Here is a 20,733-nt window from a genome sequence, read left to right on the forward strand (position 1 = left end):
GTCAATGGAAAATGCAACAGGGGTGTGAGACTCGCTCGTTTCTGCACTAGGTCTATGTGTCACTGCACAGAAATTCATTTTTGATATGAAAAATAATCTGTGTCTTTTGCAATTTGAATGCGCATCGTTTGTGCTTCAGGGTCTGTATTGCGGACTGGATCACACTCATGTCTTATTGCGACATTTGGAAATTATAGAGCACTTGATTTTCAATATATATATATTTATATATTTTAACTAGTCAACACATTTCTATATCCACTGTGTTGTTAGGGGTGGGAATCGTCCGAGGCTTCACAATACAATATTATCCCAATACGTGCGTCATAATGTGGTTCCAGGCCTCATAGCAAAGTCTTCCACAGAAAAGGGCATGAACTACGAGGTCCTTCTTGACCACTCCGTCCCAGAGACTGGGGACGGAACCCACAGATGGGTCGCAGAGGACTTTTAAATGTTTTTTTAACTTTGCTGTGGACCATTGTCCATGTTAAGTTTTGTAAAATAAATGGAAAATAAATTACACCTAAAGCACTGAGATCACCCTCCCTCGCTCTGTGCAGCAGCTCCTGGAACTGTACTGTTCAGAGATAAATAGTAATCTATGTTATAGATTTAAAAAGTGATAGGAGCCAATTTATGTATTATTTTAAATCAAAACAATCCATGTTCTCCCTGCCTGTGTGTGGGTTTTGTCCGGGTTCTCTGTTTTCCTTCCACAGTCAAAAAACATGCAATTTGAGGATTAGGTAAATTGGACACTCTTCACTGTAAGTGTGAGTGTGGATGGTTGTTTGTCCAGGGTGTTCCCCGCCTATCACCCTATGTCAGCTGAGATTGGTACAATGCCCTCATGTGGAGGATGAAGCAGTAGAAGATGGCTGGATAAAAAACTTAATTGCAGCCTTTGCTTTTTGTATATTACAGTTTGAAATAGCATTTTAAAAACCATGAATTTAGTATATTACTATCACCTGTGATTTTCCGCAGTAGAAGCCCAGAAAAAAGGCCTTTACAAATTGTGTAAATGTTGTAGATCTAAGTGCTCATTCATGTGTCGCACAGAAACAGCTCTTTTACGCTTGTATGTCACCACCACCCTCCTCAACCAACACAACACACAGCATGTCTCACCCACGCACAAGGCCAGCCCCTGTGTGTGCCGAGTTATTGAATACAGAACCATGAGGTCATTGATGAAGTGCTGCAGAATGGGCACAGTGACCAAGTATTAGACAGTTATACCCTCTTGGGATGAGGCTTGCACATAGAGGCAGACAGGAAAAGTGACAAAAGACAGATTGTTGTATTATTAATTGTTGCCTTGAAGTTAAGTTTAACATAATTAAATAATATGATTTAAGTTATCTGCTTTACAACTGTTAACATGGATGTTAAAACTCTCTATACATCATTTACAGTGAATGTGACAGAATCCAATTAATGGTAATTTGATATTGATTTAAAAACATGGAACTGAAGGTGGAGTAAGCAATATGCAGGTTTTCCGGCTGCATTGCTTCTTGTTTTAGCTTAACTTGCTGTTTACTTTTCCTGTTAGTTTTTCGCCTCGGTCATTATTTGAAGCTTCCGTGACACAACACAGAGGATGATGTAACTGGCTTGAAACTCTACAAACTCGTGATATCAGTTAATGTCAGTCAGCATCCGTTTGCAAATTCAAAAGCTGAATAAACAAATTATTTTATGAAATACGATTGCATTGCAGATACATCAAAAAGTTTCCTCAGTGCAAGGAAACAAAAAACAAGCAAACACGCTGTCCTGCTCCCACACATTGTGAACCGTGATGGATCCTTCAATCAACGGTTATTGAAAATATAATGACTGGATGAAAGGACATGAATGTGGACTGTCTGTTCGGGTTAAGCCGATGAACACAGCAGCTGTCCTGGCTGCTGAATCAGATCAGTCTCTTCCTACAGCTGCAACTTTGGGCTAAAAACAGTGGTTTTTCGCAGTCTTGATAACATACACATTACACAACGCGAACCCACAGCATACAACCATACCACCTCCATCAGATGGTTGTAGAGATAAAGTAAATGTGGTTTGCATTAAGGCAATAGAAGTGACAGGTTTTATGAGGGCAACCATTTCATTAGTGAAGCTGATCTGTTCCCACTATGCTTTTCCCCCTATAGAGCATGAGCGGATTAGTGAGACAGCCTTGCTGCTGTAGTTCCCTCTCTGAAAATGCTGGATTGATTTAGTCCAGGAATATTGTTGATTGTCTGTCGTTTTTATGCAGACATGCAAATAATAATTACTCACTATTTATCTTATTGTAGCACATGGCATGTCCTAGATTTTGGTTCACATACTGTTGAGTGTGTGTGTGGGAGGTCAATCATGACTTTTGACTGATATTTTTCACTAAAACCCTCCTTTAACCAGCTTTGGGGGGGATCAGCGAAGGGCTGGCTTAGGAAGGGTGGAGGAAATGCTGGCAAGCGTTGGTGGGGGTTGTTTTGGTTGTCTGGCATTATGCATATTAGGCCAAGCTACCAAAACAAGCTTTGTTGTCAAAAGGCAACACACATGTTCTGTTTATATCCAGCACTGAGTTCCTTTCATGCCCACTGTCAGCTCTTCTCCCTGTGGATGCCCACCACATTACACCTCTCCTCTCCTTACCCTGTGAATGATAGGGGGCTGTGGATGGGATCTAAGGAAAGCATAAATGCCTGACTCTTGGCAGAGGGTTATTATTTGTGAGATCATGAATGACGCATCTTTGTTTGTCTGTGCATGCAGGCCTCCGTCAGAAAAATCAAGTGTGTGTGTAGGAGTTTTGCTTGCAGAGTTGTAATAGGGATTATCAACATTTGCTTTTCTACTCCTTCACTCCAGTTCTCCAGTCTTTGGCATCAGACTCCAAACCACAGTTTGATGCTTTGCCATGAAAAGGTTACAACTCATTTTATAAATGCACTGGCAGTGTGTCCAAGCGTATCCACTAAGCTTTGTTAATTCCCAGCATTGTACGTCAGTGTGAATCCACACAAAGTCATTGCGTGCCGCTGCACGCCTGTGTCTGTGTACAGTGAGCTTCATATTACAGAATCAATCTTAATGTACAGTATGAATGTGTGTGTTGCCCTGCTCAGACATAATGTGGACCTCACAGGGAGCTACAATACAGCTAGTGAGTCATAATACTTGTTTTTTCTCTATGTGTATGAGTGTGTGCACATGATGAAGGTGACATGAAATATGAGATAGGAGCAGCGAGACATGCCTTCAGTGGCTGTCTCATTGTTAGTGTGAGGGTCCAAGTACATCTGACACAAGACACTGCAAGTGTTACCCTGGTTATTTTCTATTGATACAATTTACAGATGTCCTCTAAATGTCTCACATACTGATGGTAGGTTGCTTGGAGGCTACTCATGTCTCATGTAGCTCTGATAGGCATGTGGCCATATATCTGTAAGCCTGGTAAACATCAAACAAACAATACAGGCTTTAATTCTGTGTTGATTTTTTTTAAATTTAATTTAATATTAATCTAATCAGCTGGAAATTCTAGTCCTGGTTTCTTAAAACAAGGAATATGTTTATATGTGTTTAGATGTGTAACGGGTCGTATTCTTATCAGATGTTTGATGGTTCAGTCACTGTCTCCTCTAAATTGTGTGCTGCTGAAGTGTCCTTGGGTGAGAGTCTGGTGGCTGTGCTCACAGTGTTATAATTGGTGTGAAAAGTAAAACTGTAGTGTAAAGCACTGTGAGTGGTCAAGACTAGAAAAGCACTACATAAATGATGATAAATGACCATTTATCATGAACAAACTGTTAAAAGGAAAATAGGTGATAGACGTTACCTTACAGTAAAGATACTTAATATTATTAATATCAGATGGTGATGGTTCTCAGCTGTCCACAGTGCACCTGCTCAAAACAGGAGGCACGTTCAGAGCTGTACATATTAAGTGATAACACAGCTTACTCACTTAGGAGTTGGGGCCACCTAATGGTATCTTAGTGGAGCTGCAGTTTGACTTACTGACCATATTATATTGGTTTCATCTGGAGGCATCTGAAAGCACTGTGACACATTCCTTTGATTTTTGAAATGCTCAACCATCAGTGATAGTTGACTAACTCTTCACTCCACTCAACACAGTGAACCTTCCACTGTCACCTCCCTGTTTTCTTTTCCTGACCTCAATCTCTCTTCATTACTGTCTGCAGTCACCTTTTACACATCTGTCAAGTCTTTACAAGAATCAGTTGCTTATTCTAAGGAACGTGAGCTATAATATATGTTATGCATGAGTCATCTGTTTCATTGTCATAATTAAAATGAAATGTACCCTTACGTTTGGTGAAGATTCTCACATATTCGGTTTCATTTTACTATGGTATTATTATATTAATACCTTACATATATGCGCTAATACACAATTGCTTTAACATTCATAAGTGTATTTATGTGTTCTTAGATCAAAGTTACGACAGACGTACTGACCTTACTGCACACAAAGGGGTCTGTGATCTAAACGTGGATGACTCAACAGCTTTACAGCAACTTTGTATGGCTGAGTCAGTGACAGACCAGCTGAGGGCTGAAGTTTCTCCAGGTGAAAATAACGTCTGTGCGGCTTAGTTTCTTGACTTTTTGTCATTTTAAGGACTTAAAAAAAGCGACAAATCCAGCAACCTTTTGAGAAAAACGTAGCTATTTTCTGTAGAGGAGTTGAGTCACTATAATTGCACGGTGCCTTCCCTCCACAGATGAGACTGTATTGTGAATGTGGTTGCAGTAGAATCCTGTGTATGAAAGCACAGACTTAAGAGAGAAGCTAAAAAAACATACAAGACTGAAACGCTAGACAGAATGCAACTACGATGTACTAAGTGTCATGATTTTGTTAATTGTCTTTTTACTTCACTTTTTAAGCAGGTGTAAATGTGGAAATAGTTTTCAAACTTAAATTGAGGCCACCTTACTATACTTGACCTATTCTCTGTTTTAAACACAGCAGCATAATTGCCCTCCCTCACCCTTCTACTCCTCCCTTAACATCACTCCTTTATTAATCCCTGCTCCCCTCCCTACTCTGAGTCTGGCCAGCCTGTTGCATTTTCTTCTTTATTTGGTTCTGCTTTTTATTTCCTGCCTCTAATCCTCCAAAAATGTTATCTCTCCCTCTCTGCCTGACCAAACAAACACTTACCAGCTGCTTTTCAGACCCTTGGTAGTAGCGAGCCCCTGTCTCATCAGATAATATTCAGCATTTAGTTTCCTAATTTCACATGTTTGTGCTGTCTCCCTCTTTATCCATTGCTCTTTTCACTCTTATCTGCTTTTCAATAGAACGTTTTCCAGAGGAAGGAAAGAGAGTAGATCAGACGATGGAGTCATGCAGGGACAGGAAGGAGAAAACAACAACAATATGGGATTTGTTGTCGTAAAAAAGCGTCTGACTTTGATTAAAGACAGGATGGCAGGATGGCAGCAATTTCTGTAGAACATGTGGTCGTACTATGTTGAAGGGTTTCTTGGTGGGTTGGTTTCAGATCATGTATCTTCATTCAGGCTAGTGTTTTTTTAATTTTTTGGTTTACTAAATGATGGCATCACCCATATTTTTGGGATATTTTTGACTTGGCACGTCTATATTCAGTCTATGTTTTTACTTCTCTAGAACTTTCCAGTGAAAAATGGATTGTGTAATAGGAATACCTCATATACTTATTCATGAAATACCTGTCATTTTAGAATTAGGGCTGGGACAATATGCTTATGTCAATTCCTTTGTAATGGCTGTTCAATCATAAAACAATACGTGCGTGATTTAATAGTATCAATAATTGACATTTTCTTTCCCTTCTTAAACACCTGCAGCTGCCCCTGCTGTTAATAATGTTTGTCAACTCTAGTGCTTTAAGAAAAGCAAATAAAATGCTGTTCCAAACTCATTAGACACTCTCAACTAGAATAGCACAAATGTGCGCCTTCAAATGAATCACAAAAAGGCCTGTTATGGATTGCAGGTAACTCCAATAAATTGGCAACTGCTACTTATAGCTGTTCTTCAATTTAGTATGTTTCTTACAGTTCTGGGGCAGGAATAGATTTTAAACAAACATGATATATCTTTTTTCCCCACCCCTAATTTTAATCGTATACGTCATATATGTCAAATATCTTTACCATGACAAATTTATAGATAAAGAGAGGGAGTAATGAAAACGGAGGGTCTCTCTCTCTCTCTCTCTCTCGCTCTCTCTCTCGCTCTCTCTCCCTCGTTCTGTGTGTGTGTGTGTGTGTGTGTGTGTTTGGGGGGGTTGCATCACAGGAAACAAGCTCTCCTTCCTGCAGTTGAATGTAACCCTTTGGCCTTGGATCAAATGCTTCTCCGGCCTGAATACCATGAGGCCTCTGTCCTCGACACCACGCACTGCTCTGCACTGCATGAATCGCCTCACTGCCTGCGGGGGGGGACAGTAGAAAAGTACAGCAGGAGGAGGTAGAAGAGGGGAAGAAAGACAGCAACTGAGGATCTAGTCAGAATACCATGAGAATATCAACTCAGCATAGAGCAAAGTTACATTATTGTTCTCTGAAACCACTGAGACACACATCTTGTTGTAACCTAACATGTGAAACCGGAGACACGAGCGTCACAGAGAGCGAGTCCGCCTGACGGGCAGGTTATTCAATTGGGAAGAAGTTTCTCCTATTTTTAGCCCCATGCTCGATTTGAAGGATGGTAAACCAAACGGACAGAAGCTGCACGCGCAAAGACACAGAAGCAGACAGACAGACAGACAGACAGACAGAGAGAGAGAGAGAGAGAGAGAGGAAGGGAGAAAGGAGGAGGAGTGAAGTTCTACAAGTTTGGATCACTGGCTCATTTGCTGTCTGAGGAGGACACATGGTTGGAGTGGGCAGAGCTGGGAGGCTTTCTCTGCTATAAACAGCAGCTCGTAATCACTCGACAGCCTGTTCTCACATATTATAGTACTCTTTGAGTGTTGTGTGGCACCTTGAAGTGCCACATGAATGCCTCTTTGCCTTCTTGAGGGAGCTGAAGGTAAAGAAGGGGCTTACAGAAGGATTGCCCCACCATGGAATGTTGCAGAACTGTGAACAGGATCGTAGGAAGTTTTTCTTCCCCCTCTTGGGTTTGGAGCTGTGGGTCTGGATCCAAGGAATGCGTGCTCTTCTTAGAATTCCCTCAGAGACTAGGAACGTCAAACTGGGAGGACTCTGGCTCCGGTAATAGTTTAAAAGACAAACTGCCAGCTCTGGGTATTTAAAACGTGCACACACTTTTTTTTTTTTTTTCTTGCACCTACATCCATCCAGACAAAGGGAATTCAGGATGCGACGCTTCGACAAGCTGAAGAAGTCATTCCCCTTCCTGGCACACTTTCATGTATACCGAGTAAGTCTGCTGTCTCTCTGATGTCTGATGTCAGTCTACTAAGATTTATTGTGTGGTAATATGACAAATGGATATTCATGTGATTTTCTCAGATATGAAAATACAGCATTTATATCATGAATATGGTTTGAGGCAGGTGTGTGTGTATACTTGTATTTGTTACCTCTTTAGGACCTTTTTCTGGCATAAACACTGACCTTGTCAGGACCAATAGTCGTCATGGGCATCAAAGCCTGGTCATAATGAGGCAGAACGTAGTTTCTGAGCAACTGGTTAAGTTAAGGGCTAAGATTTGAATTGTGGTTAAGTGAAGGTTGGGGTTTGGTTTTGGTTAATGTTAGGAAGAAGGCTTTGTTTATGCTATCCAAATGAATGGATGTTAATGCAGAGTCCTAAGAAGAATAGATGTTCAAACCTGTGTGTGTGTGTGTGTGTGTGTAGCTGCATTGAGGCAGTCCTCTGGGAGACTTGTTGTTGTAGCAGGATGTTAGAGCAGAACTGATACAGGACATGGCTTCAGCCAGGAGACGTGTGTGTGTGTGTGTGTGTGTGCACACGCACGCGCGCATTTCTCCACTACCATGAGGAATGAGTTCAGACCAGAGGCATTTCTCAGTTTGCACATCATGTTGTTTTCATATAAAATCCTGCATCCTTCCTTACTTTCTCTGTAATATTTGTTTTTTATATCATTGTTTAAAGGTTAAAGTAAAATAAACCCTAGTTAAAACATTGGCCATTCATAAGTAAGATTGTGAGAGTCTTGTTTTTGGGACTTTTGACCCTGGTTGGATTCCTCAGACTCCTTCAAAAAGTCACACTTTATGTTTTCAACACAGCATGTCTCCTGCTGACCTCACACCTCCTCTACATATTCTCATATTCATTCTTATCCCACTGTACAGGTCAAGATACAAGACCAAAATGTTTGACTTTTGACAATATCCTTAATATTTTTTCTTCTCTAATATTTTAGTTGACAATAGAGTTGTGGGCATTGCTTGAAACAGTTTGTTTATACTGTATTGAACAGCACCAGTGCTGGTTATAAGCCTTCACTGTTCACTTCAAATTCACAGAGAATTAACGTGACAGACTGAATGTATCTGACCTTTATAATCTCCCCGGCTGCATTACATGATTACATAAACAGCTTAAAAGCCCATTTGAAACTCTATGCAAAAGACGGAGACTAGATCTGCAACTAATCGATTAATCTGCCGATTATTTTAACGATTAATCAAGTAGTCGTTAGGTCCATAAAATGTCATAAAATGTTAAAAAAGGTTTATCTGTGTTTGTCAAACCTGGAACTGATGATGTTCTCCAATGTCTTGTTTTGTCCACAAACCAAAATGATTCAGCTTTTAATGATTTATTTGTAATATGGAGCAAAGAAACCAGAAAATATTCAAAACAATCAGAAATCTTGTTTTAATCATGAAAAAAAGCTTCAAACCGATTAAACGATTATCAAAATAGTTGACAATTAATTTGGTAATCGAGTAATTGTTTCAGAGACTGACTTTTGTCCCTATTTTGAGTTCATTTCGCCCGTCAAGTCGCAGGAGAACTTATGATTGTAGGGGCAGTAATGATTAAATGTCCCTCATCTTACTCTGAAAAACACTTAGACATTGCAATAAAGCATGTAATTTTTATTTATTTATTTATTTTTTTTTTAAAAATCTATTCTGTATTCTGTGACTGATATGAAGTGATCAATACACAAGCAGTATCCCTTTCCTGTGGGTTCCCAGCATTCTGTCTTCTATGCTCCCTCTGAGCACATTTAATGGCAGTGATTCATGTCTCGGGATATTTGGGGATACTGTAAAATGCTGTCCCGTTGGTGAATGTTTTGTTATTCTTGAGCACAGCAGCTACAGCCGCTGAAGAGACAAATTACCCGACATATGTCTATGGATTTTGAACAGCGCAGCTTCCTGCCAAAATGGCATTGTTTTGATTCCAAGTGTTGCATGATGGCTTTGATTGATGTCAGCTACCAGAGCTCTATATATGATCTTTATCAGAATAGTCGGGAGCCAATCTTAACCACCTCTATTAATGGAAGTATGGCATCGTGTTGCGTGCAGCATCCATCTCAAAATAAGGTGTTAAATGCAAAATATATATTTGTCTGTTAAATGAGCCATGTAAGTTAGTCACCAAGTTGACCAATAAGTATGATATAAGGCACTTAACACGTCGGTTTGCACCCCTCATACCTGAGTTATGACACTGTAATGGAAAAAACGCCCAAAAGGAAGCTGACTTTCGTCTTTGCCACCATCCAGTGAAGTAACACTTCCATGACGACTGCCAGAGAAGTACCAGACTGCCATACGTTGCATTATGGAGGATAAGAGGACTAACAATTCTTTCCCATGGGTAGATTTACACTCCATAGATGAATATCTTGTACTTTTACAAAAATTGGTGTTGAAATCTCATCTGGGAACGTCATCAGGGAAAACCTAAACTTTAAACTGTACTAATCATGAGCTGCAGCTCAAATAAACACGCCACATGGTAAGTGAGCTTAGTACATATTGGACCAGCCACATGGAGTGTAGTATCATCTTTCAGGGGTTGAGGGTCATGCATGATGCAGCAAACTGCAGAATATGGTGATGGATTCAAATGACTGCTGCTGTAGTTAATCCTAAAGCCAAGCTCTTACAGGTTATTGTATTACCGCAGGTTATTTTACGAACTATGTAGTAGTATCTGCTATTTCTGCTTATTTCTACTTCCAATCAAGGATAGGATTTCTGTCCAACATGAAAGAATGTTCTCACAGTGTGAATTATAACCTCCCGTGGGCAACACGTGCAGTTAAAGCTGCTAGGTTGACATTGATAAAGTCGTATCAGCTAATCTGGCTTTATTTGAATTGCAATGAATTTGTATCATGATACAGACATCTGGCATAATCGTTGGGGAGTGGGAATCCCAGTAGTTTGGCCTATGTCTGACTTCAGAAAAGACACAGTGAACACAGTATATATATCAATTCTTTAGGGTTTGCCCAGGAATAAGTCTGTATTTGTGTATGTGAGAAAAAAAAAAACCTCTCCAGCTTCTCAGGTCATTCAACAAGTAAAAGGAAGTGACCTTTAACCAAGCCCATTAAAAGTTTAAATGACAGAGAGGAAGCCTAGACCTCTTTGACATTTTCCTCTGGACTGTGTAACCTTGCCTCAGCCAGCACAGGAAGTTCCTCATTCACAGTCTAATTAGCGCTCAGTGGACTGACCTCTACACCCCAGAGCATCCACCCTAAAGTTCTCCCTGCAAATCTCATCGGATTAGGAATGCTTGTCATTTTTGTGTTTAGGTTGACTGACTGGTTTGCTTCCATGTGAAGTAATAACCAGAGAGCAGCAGTATTATGAGCCCTTGTACTACTAATCTAAAGTAGTTTTCATTTAGCTCAGTTCAAGTTCAATGCAGAATTTTGTGCTACTTTCAGCGTGTTACAATAAGCAAACAGTGATGGATGACATTTAAGCTGGTGTGTTCTGTTTTGACGTGGAAGATTGATGGTCTGATTCAATATATATATTGTATGTCAGGGGGGTTTGGAGCCTCCCGTTTGTCTTCAATGACACTTATGGACACCAGATGTGCATCATTCCTCTCATGTATATCTGTCTATACTGAGTCTCTGCAGTACGGCTGCCAAAATACAATACAATAGCGGCCCAAGTGGTTTATTAACATCCATCCATCTTCTACCGCTTTATCCTCCACATGAGGGTCGTGGGCGGAGCTGGTGTCAATCCCAGCTGATAAAGGGCCATCACATGGCGGTTTATTAACACCTCAGTGAAATAGGATCTGTGTAATCATACCTAGTATGCAGTTGCTTGTTGGCCCATTGACATGAAGGACATGCAGCTCATGCTATATTTGTGTGTTCTGTTTATATGATGCCATATGTCTACCTGCTCAGCACATGGACTGTAAGTGTCAACATCTGAGCTAAGTAGATATTTTATTGTGCTGTAGAGTACCGAGTACACAATGGCTCTGAGCTCAGTGACATTAAAGAATGGGCGGTTTGTTGCGTCAAAGAAACGCAGAATGGTGAACGATTAATCTCTTGTTTCCATTATATAGTGAGTATTTGCTTGTTTTGCAGAAACTGGGCAGTAGCATGCAGTGTGAAGAAGGCACAGAATGGCTGCTGGAGCTGCTGATGGAGGTGCAGTTGCAGCAGTACTTCCTGAGGATCAGAGACGATCTTAATGTCACACGGCTGTCCCACTTTGACTATGTCAAGAACGAAGACTTGGAGAAGATTGGCATGGGTCGACCTGGTAAGACTGTGTATGTTTGTGTGTGTTATATTGTGCTCATGATATACTGTAAATGGGCAATATTTATAGCACTTTTCTAGTCTACTTTTGCCATTTACCCATTTACACCCATTCTATCACACATCTTTCATATGCATCCACACACTGGGGGTTCATTTTCTTGCCCAGGTAGACTACACGAGACTGGGAACCGAACTCTTGATCTTGCTCTTGAATGATTACTTCCACCACTGATCTACCGTACCCCCCCAGTATATTACAGTCAATTGTAGCTGCACTGGGAGAACATGTGTCTTCATTACAGCAGTGTATCTGTCACTCACTTCAGAAGATCAGTTCATGTCCACTGAAAAAACAGAAACATTTGATTTATTGCTCTGCTTGTTCCACAGTGTGAGGAGTGTTTTGGCATTGCAGTTACACACAGGAGCTTTAAGACTTCCCTCTTAATGAACCCTTGATTATTTTAATACCTCAGGAGGACACGTTTAAATAATTAAAAATTAAATCCCCATTAGCTTTGTTTTAATTAATTTGGATTTATTGTTTAGCCAGTTAAGGTATATAAAGACAATCAACCCTTCTAACTATACGTCAACAAAGCCATCTTGCATTGAAATAACTTAGTTATAGCAATATTGAATGTCTCATCCCATCAGAAAAGATACATATCAACATAATACAAACTACAGGAAAGAATTAAATAAAAAAAGTATTAATTTATTATTTAAATCATCTTTGGGAAAAATGATTTGGTGTGTGGCATCATATTTCCGTACATTATTGTGTTAGAATTGTCATGGCAGCTGTTAATGTAGCATTAGTGTGAAGCCCTGTTGTGCAAGACTCACAGAGCCACTCGCATACCTGAACACCGGCCTGATAATACTAATCTTAATCTGTGGATTGGTTGGCTAAACTATATGTAACAAATATAATTTGGTGGAAAAATCATCGTGAAGTTTTGGGAATGTCTTTCCTTTCACTGAAGAATCATAACTAGGCAACATTTGTGTTTACTCTGATAAACTGTCATATCCTTAAATACACAATGAGAACAAGCAGAGAAAATAAAAGCTATCTTTAATAAATTGCATTGTTCCAATTCTCTCTTTGCTATTGTACAGGAGGAATTCTACATCTATATTCTAACGCCAGTAATGTCATTTGGAGCCAATCCATCACCAATATCCTTAATATCATTGTAAAGTTAGCTGGTGATTACGAACAATAATAGGTGACATGTCTTTTGTCTGTGGTGTGTTTGTGTGAAGACGATGGTAGTAGGAATGTTCTAAATCCAGTTACTGTAACCCCCCAGGGCCTCGGCTTCAGAGTCACTTAAGATTATTGACACCCACTTGTCTTCTTCAAATATTTTCTCACATTTCTCTTCTCTCCTGTTTTCCAGACTCTAAATCCTTTTTCCTTTCTTTCTTTTTGTCCCAATCAGATATGACGACTGAGACTGGTTTTGTTTTCATGTTTAGAATCCATGATGGTTTATGACAGATTACTTTGGCAGGTGTTTATGTCTTAGCATAATACTTAATTAAGGTCTTAAGATGGGAGTGGTTTCACCCATGAGTATTCATATAGTAATATATTTATCAGTTCTTATGTCATGAAAAGGCATTTGAACATGGACTCGAGTCATAGCTCCAGTCTCTTTGCACATCATTTGGAAATAGCATTTCACATAAAGCTGTTCTGAGTGTTCTACTAGTTTTGCGTGTCAGGATATTACCATTATTTGAAATTCTATGCTGTACTTCTGAACTGATCCTACTGGAGCTGCTAATGCCAAGTTTGTTCTCTCCTTTATTCTCATGTTAAAGGGCAGAGACGATTGTGGGAAGCTGTGAAAAGGAGGAAAGCCATGTGCAAGCGCAAATCCTGGATGAGCAAGGTAACAGATATAGCTGATATGTACTCATACTCACACACACACACACACACAACTCATTTATTATGGTACATGGTATGCTTGACATTATGTCGCCATAGTGGTGGTGTCTGTCTATCTGTCACAATGTGGATACACTCATGAGGACACAATGACGCAAACATGGTAGAAATGTCTCGTTTTGACCACAGACCACTGTATAATCACATTGCTCAACAGCGCAACAATTTTAGCAACATTGGTACAAAAATGAAAACATCACATTGGCATCACTCAGTGGTAATATATGACATTTGGTATTTTACATTCATAATCATCCTCAAACAAACCATCAATATGGAAAATCAAATATGAATATGTCTATGGAGCGTGGCTTGCTGCCAAAATGTCGTTGTTTGAGTTTTGCATGACATTAGTTCAGATTAAGGGTGATGTCACAATGGTAAAATCCCGTCATATTGTGTCAACTTTTCTATCCAGTGTGAAACAATTTTCTGAACCAATGCAAGAGTTAAACATTTGGGGAAAGAGGGCCAAATAACTTCTTGACTGGTCCTGTCCCTCACAGAGGTGTGGGTATATTGGAAACATTCCTCTCGAGAACAAGACGGCTTGACCGCTCACATGAGCATGAGCAGCACGTCCACATTAAGACGCAGATAAACACATAAACACACTGGTCAAGTCACAAGAGCTGGTGACACGCAGCTTTGGAGCATGTTGCGTTCATTGAAATGTTGTTTCTGGAAGTGTCAAGCTTTTTAGACATGTAACCGTGCACACCCACTAGTTTCTTACACAAACTAACACTTAAATAACGAAACTTACTTCACACAGACACACGCACACATACGGTACTGGCAACATCTGCTCTATGCTTCACACTTTATTCCTCTGAGTCGTGTGTGTGCTCAGTGGACGGTGCTCGCCGTCTATAATTACACCTGTCTGTTTCAGCGTCTGGCACCATCTTCAGCTTGAGTAATCTGGTTCCTCAGCCTGCTCTCTCCCTCTCTCTCTCTGTCTGCACCTGTGTGTGTGTGTGTGTGTGTGTGTGAGAGAGAGAGAGAGTGTGTGTGAGTGAATGAGAGAGAGAATTTAGAGCCTCCTATTTGAAACCCACTTACCACACAGTGACCACTGAGAGATGGTGTTTTTAAAAAGGTCTGCAGCATTATGTCATGTCTGGTCCAGTGTGAATGTGAAACCACACACCCCGCTCTACTGTTTATATCTAGCCAGTGAAATGTGTTTGGCAGCAGGCATTCATTCATTCACCCCCTACTTTTCACTGGGGATACCATTTCACATTTGATTCATTCATTCATTCTACTTTTAATCAAAAAAAAACAAAAAACTGCATTACCTATATTGTGAGATGTCTGTTTTGGGAAATGCTAATTTAACTTTGGACACCTATTATCTAATATCAGCAGCATGACTATGTGCATTCCCATTCCCAACAGTCTTATTTAGGGCGTCTAAACAAAGTGTCCATTTGTTGATTCTGCAGAGGAGGGTGAGTGTATATATTCAAATTTAGGATTTGATAGCAGTGAAAGACACACATAAACACACACACACAGTGGTTTTGCATTCTTTGTGTGGACTCTCATAGACGTAATGCATTCCCTAGCCCCTTACCCTTACCTTAACCACCCCAACTAAATGCCTAAACTTTAACCTAACCCTCAAACCAGGTCTTAATCCTCAAAAAGCCTGTCAAAGTTGTGTGGACCAGCCATAATGTCCTCACAAAGATAGGTTTGCTTGACAATTGGTCCACACTGTCTATTTAAGACATGTACACCCACACACACGTACATAAACATTGACTAAATCAAATAATGTGTACTTCCTAACAGCTAAGTCATTTCAGCTGTGTTGAGAGCACTTAGTCAGGTAATAATGTGTGTGTTTCACTGCATAGCAATTAGTTATTTTGAAAACGTCAGCACTTTGGTGCGTAACCTTTTCAGTCTTTTCACTAGACTGTCCCATCTTTATGTTGCAGCCGTTATATTCTGCTTTCTTATTTCTAATTACAGAAGTAGTGGTGGACATATAATGCAGCAGGTTCAAGTGAAGTTGTTATCTTTGTCAGTGTAAGCTTCCGCCTTGCTGCCATTTCATCACAAAATAAAAGTAAGAATGTGGAAAACTGAATATTTTCTCTGCCTGATACTTAGAGCTCTTGTTGCTGCAGGACTACGATAATGTGTGTAGGAAAGGAATGCAGGCGTGAGCGCATGAGTTTTTGAGTCTTATAAAATGGAAAAGAGCAGCTGTTAAAGTTTGGAAATGTAAACGAGCCTCCGTTGTCCTCTCTCTCTGTCCACCCACACTGTCCAGTGCAGTGTCTCCTGAGTACAAAGTGACCAGGCAGACATCTCAGTGCAAGATTAAACTCAGATGTGGTCCTTCATGTCTCTTTCAGTCACAGAGCAGCTTCATTAATCCAATATTAGTCTGTGCTGTGGTTTAATAGCAGTATATATCAACTCTTTACCGTGGCTCAGGAGTTAGAGCGGGTCTTTTCTTAAGTGTCTCAGGGCACAGAACCAATCGATCCTGGTGGCTGTGCCAGCATCATGTTAATGGGTGTGAATGATGTGACGCAAAATAGTGCTGTATAATATGTGTGTGAAAGGAATGATAGCAAAACTTAAGTGTTAAATGCTTTGACTGGTTTTTAAGTAATTACGTTTTACGTTAATTACATGTTTTACACAATGTTGTCATAATAATTCTCTTCACACTGGTACACTCTTTGCCAAGATGGCTGTTGAGTTTCTTTGCATTCATCTCTTCCTCTGTTTCACTGTAGGTGTTTAGTGGGAAGCGCCCAGACGGAGGAGACTTCCCTCAGCAGGGCCAGCCAGCCTCCTCCTTTCGAAAGCTGTCTCCCACGCCTCCCCTGGGCCTGGGAGAGGGAGTCCTGGCCACACAGCCCGGTGGTGGTGCTCCCCTTGATGGGCAGCAGCAGGCTCTGACTTGTCTCATCCCTGAGAAGGACTTGACGTTGTTTGAGAAGCTTGGGGACGGATCTTTTGGTGTCGTGAAGAGAGGAGAGTGGCTGACACCTGCAGGGAAGGTGGTGAGAAGACCTACACTTTCAAAATGACTAAACTCTCATCAGCGGGATTTGGAAAACCGCTGTACTGCTGCTATTTTTGCAGAAGTTGTATTGATGTGGGAATAAGTAAAAGCATCATAGTGAATATAGATAGAAATGCCTCTATGATAAGGTGGTTTTACTGTGTTCCAGCTGAATGTAGCTGTGAAGTGTCTGAAGACGGATGTGCTCAGCCAGCCTGACGCTCTGGAAGACTTCATCTGTGAGGTCAATGCCATGCACTCCCTGGATCACCAGAACCTCATTCGCCTCTACGGTGTGGTGCTCACACACCCAATGAAGATGGTAGGGGACACACAGATAAACACAAACACAGTATATGTACAGATTTACATTAGCCTCTAGACTTTGGTTCTCTGAACTCTCAATAACACAAATCTTGCACAAGTGTTTCTCTCCGGCACAGGAGGGAAGATGAAAGACAAGATAATAAGTTTTCAAATCTTTGTTAGAGTTTAGTTTGTGCCAACATCTCTTTCTAATCTTCTGTGTCTTTAAGATCTGTTGTAGTCCATTCTATTTTTTCTTATTACACCTTCTTCCTTTTGTTTTTCATGTCAAATTGCAACTTCCTAATTTCTTTTACTATTCATATAATTCACTCTTAATTTCACTTTTATTTACTTAGAAGTCACATTGTGATGTTACAAATGACGCATCAATTAGCAGAGTCTGTTAGCAGCATCATTCATGCTGCTAACAACAACAAATGACATCAGAAAATGATAAGTAGAAAGAGAACAGATGAAGAACTCAGAGGTCACAAAAATAAGCAATTAAAGAAGCTTCACGTCACATTAACTGTACTAATGAATTCAACCAAATTCAAACTACTTTAAAGAGATAAGGAATTTAATTTACTATTTATTGTCACATTGATCCTTCCTCTTTTCACCCACTCTCTCTTCATGTCTCCCTATGTTGTGTAGGTGACGGAGCTGGCCCCCCTGGGTTCTCTGCTGGACCGGTTGCGATGTGTTCATCCACAGGGTCCAGTGTTGATCCACACTCTGTGTCAGTATGCTGTACAGGTATCGTGTGGCATGGCCTACCTGGAACAGAGGCGCTTCATCCACAGGGACCTGGCAGCCAGGTACGTGAGGGAACAGAGAGAGCTGTTTGAGGTGGACTAACCAAATCCACACGTGTATTCATTTATTTTCTCTCAGGGTATTTTTACTGGTATGTTGAATTATTTATATTGCTTTTCCTTCTACTCCACCCAAACATTTACTGGCCATTATAGGGAGAGTTGGCAGACAAGTAAAATGAGTCAATATTTGGCTGGCTGTGCTGGGTGGTCCAAGTTCTTGGTCTTTCCCAAATAAGTCACTTTCAGTCCTGTGTTGACAGAAATTAAACCCTTAACTTATTGGTAAAAAAAAATGTATTTGTGCCAGTTAAAGTTGTGATACAATAGTAACAATCTCACATAGCCATTACAGGATAATTCGAAAAATACACAATAATCATATATATATGTATATATATACATATATATAGGTATATGTATGTATATTATAATGTAATATAAGTGAGAATTCTCCATCTGTGGTTTTAACACACACAGTAAAACTTGAATTTCCCTCAACACCGAAAATATTTGAGAGGTGTAATTAAAAAGTGTTTTGTTCAAATGTAAAAATGTTGTAAATATTTCACTCTGTTACTTCAGGAACATCTTATTGGCGTCAGTTCAGAGAGTGAAGATCGGTGACTTTGGGCTGATGAGGGCGCTGCCAAACAACGACGAACACTATGTCATGCAAGAGCATCGCAAAGTTCCTTTTGCATGGTGGGTGGGCTGACGGAAGGACACAATAACTGAAGTTGTTGTTGGATATAATTACATTACATTACATGTCAATTAGCAGACGCTTTTATCCAAAGCGACTTACAAAATCCCATGGTTTGAGTTAGAAATAAGTTTTTGTTGAAAAAGATGACAGTAGAAAAATTTGAAAAGTCAAAGTGAGTGTCAGTGAGACAATCTTACTCCATTTGATATTATTAATATACAAAAATAATATATCTTAAATTAAAACCATTTGGAATCCCTCCACACATTTGGTTCAGCACATTCCTAAAATTAAGTGCACATGCACTGTGGATAATTGATTAATGTAGTTTTGCGATCATTCTCCTTCAGGTGTGCCCCAGAGAGTCTGAAGACACGAACGTTCTCCCATGCTACAGATACATGGATGTTTGGAGTCACTCTCTGGGAGATGTTCACACATGGTCAGGAGCCTTGGGTGGGTCTAAATGGAAGCCAGGTAAGCACACACTGAAATATTAAAGAAAAATCATCACAGGCAGAACCACAGAATTAGTCGGTTCTTTACTTTTGTACTGAAATTGTTCTCATTTTTTTGTCTTTTATGGGAAAAACTTAATTTCAGATTCTGCACAAGATTGATAAAGAATGTGAACGCCTCCCTAAGCCAGAGGACTGTCCGCAGGATATATATAATGTCATGTTGCAGTGTTGGGCTCAGAAACCAGATGACAGACCTACTTTTCTCGCCCTCAGAGAGTTCCTGCTTGAGGTAGGGAAGTTATTTGGATCAGTAATTGTGTCAATTAAGTATTAATATAAAATATACCCCGGTAGCACATTCTCCAGTCCTCCCTAAACAATGTACTGCTGCCTGAATGGGCTTTTAGTGCCATCTAGTGGACTGACACCAAAGAAGAACCTGGACCATCTAAGCCAGTTAACAATATGGCTTTAGTTACTGTATATTAAACTGACAGCTCTATTTTTCAGACCATGCCCACGGACATGTGTGCCCTTCAGGACTTTAATGAGCCTGACAAATTAATGATCCAGGTCAATGACATCATCACCATCATTGAGGGAAGGTGAGTAAGAGTTGTTCAATTAACCTACATCGCAACTTCACTATTGCTGAAGGGTTTTTTAATTTAAAAAGAAACATTACATTTATTTCACAAGAATACAGATATTTCCCTAGAGTTTGCATTTCTGTTAAACTAAATTCAAAGTATCCACATCCTCACTATCTTTGTTCTTTCAGGGCTGAGAACTACTGGTGGCGAGGTCAAAACAAGCGTACTCTTAAGGTCGGACAGTTCCCCAGAAATGTGGTGACATCAGTAGCAGGTTTGTCAGCTCACGATATCAGCCGGCCACTCAAGAACAGCTTCATCCACACGGGACACGGCGATACCAACCCTCATCGCTGCTGGGGCTTCCCTGATAAGATTGATGAGTAAGAACCAGCTTCTTTTTTTTTTCTTTTCTTTTCTTTATAAAATGCAACATGCAACTTAAGAAATGCCGCAATAAAATTATTACTCATGTAAGAATATGTACTAGATTGAAGTAGTACCAAGCCCTAATCAGTAGGTGGCAGTAGGATATCATTTGAAACACCACCGTTACAGTGATACATTCACTAGGCTCACTTCACTGAAGTCTGTCCCTCTCTTCCTTCCAGGTTGTACCTCGGGAATCCCATGGATCCTCCTGATGTTCTGGGTTTAGATCTCAGTGCTTTTCAACCCACACAGCTACCAGGACGAACTAAAAGTAAGCAAGGGTGCAGTTAATAAACACTGAAAACTATGCCACAGTCATGATCATTATATATATGTATATATATATATATATATATATATATATATATATATATATATATATATATATATATATACATATGTATATATATATATATATATATATATATATATATATATATATATACATATATATATATATATGTATATATATATACATATATATGCATATATATATACATATATACATATATATAATTAAAAAATAGGCATTCTTAAAGACTTTAGACCTTGTCTAAAATCAAATGGTTATTGTTGCACTAGTGAACCCAGCACTTATTTAGCTCTTAATACCAATGTTATCATTTAAAAGTCAAGTAAGATCAGAGTTTGTGTTGTA

General features: G+C 39.8%; 1 protein-coding gene across 4 annotated transcripts in view; it reads left to right on the top strand.

Moving 5' to 3' along the window:
* LOC122767732 (activated CDC42 kinase 1-like) overlaps positions 1-20,733 on the top strand; it is a 48,648-nt gene that overhangs the window by 18,890 nt on the left and 9,025 nt on the right. For 2 of the 4 annotated variants that reach the window (XM_044023207.1, XM_044023198.1), the window contains 11 exons: positions 11,571-11,748; positions 13,587-13,657; positions 16,482-16,751; positions 16,923-17,075; positions 17,720-17,883; positions 18,466-18,585; positions 18,940-19,066; positions 19,193-19,339; positions 19,561-19,655; positions 19,832-20,026; positions 20,255-20,346. In XM_044023207.1, coding sequence (XP_043879142.1) covers positions 11,586-11,748; positions 13,587-13,657; positions 16,482-16,751; positions 16,923-17,075; positions 17,720-17,883; positions 18,466-18,585; positions 18,940-19,066; positions 19,193-19,339; positions 19,561-19,655; positions 19,832-20,026; positions 20,255-20,346 — 1,597 coding nt within the window. In that variant the 5' untranslated portion in view covers positions 11,571-11,585. Of the gene's footprint in view, positions 1-6,490; positions 7,252-7,341; positions 7,421-11,570; positions 11,749-13,586; positions 13,658-16,481; positions 16,752-16,922; positions 17,076-17,719; positions 17,884-18,465; positions 18,586-18,939; positions 19,067-19,192; positions 19,340-19,560; positions 19,656-19,831; positions 20,027-20,254; positions 20,347-20,733 lie in introns of those variants that run through there. The other 2 variants (XM_044023213.1, XM_044023190.1) reach the window with 2 other exon arrangements.

The sequence above is a fragment of the Solea senegalensis genome, linkage group LG1 (assembly GCF_019176455.1).
Source record: "Solea senegalensis isolate Sse05_10M linkage group LG1, IFAPA_SoseM_1, whole genome shotgun sequence".
NCBI classification, from domain to species: domain Eukaryota; kingdom Metazoa; phylum Chordata; class Actinopteri; order Pleuronectiformes; family Soleidae; genus Solea; species Solea senegalensis.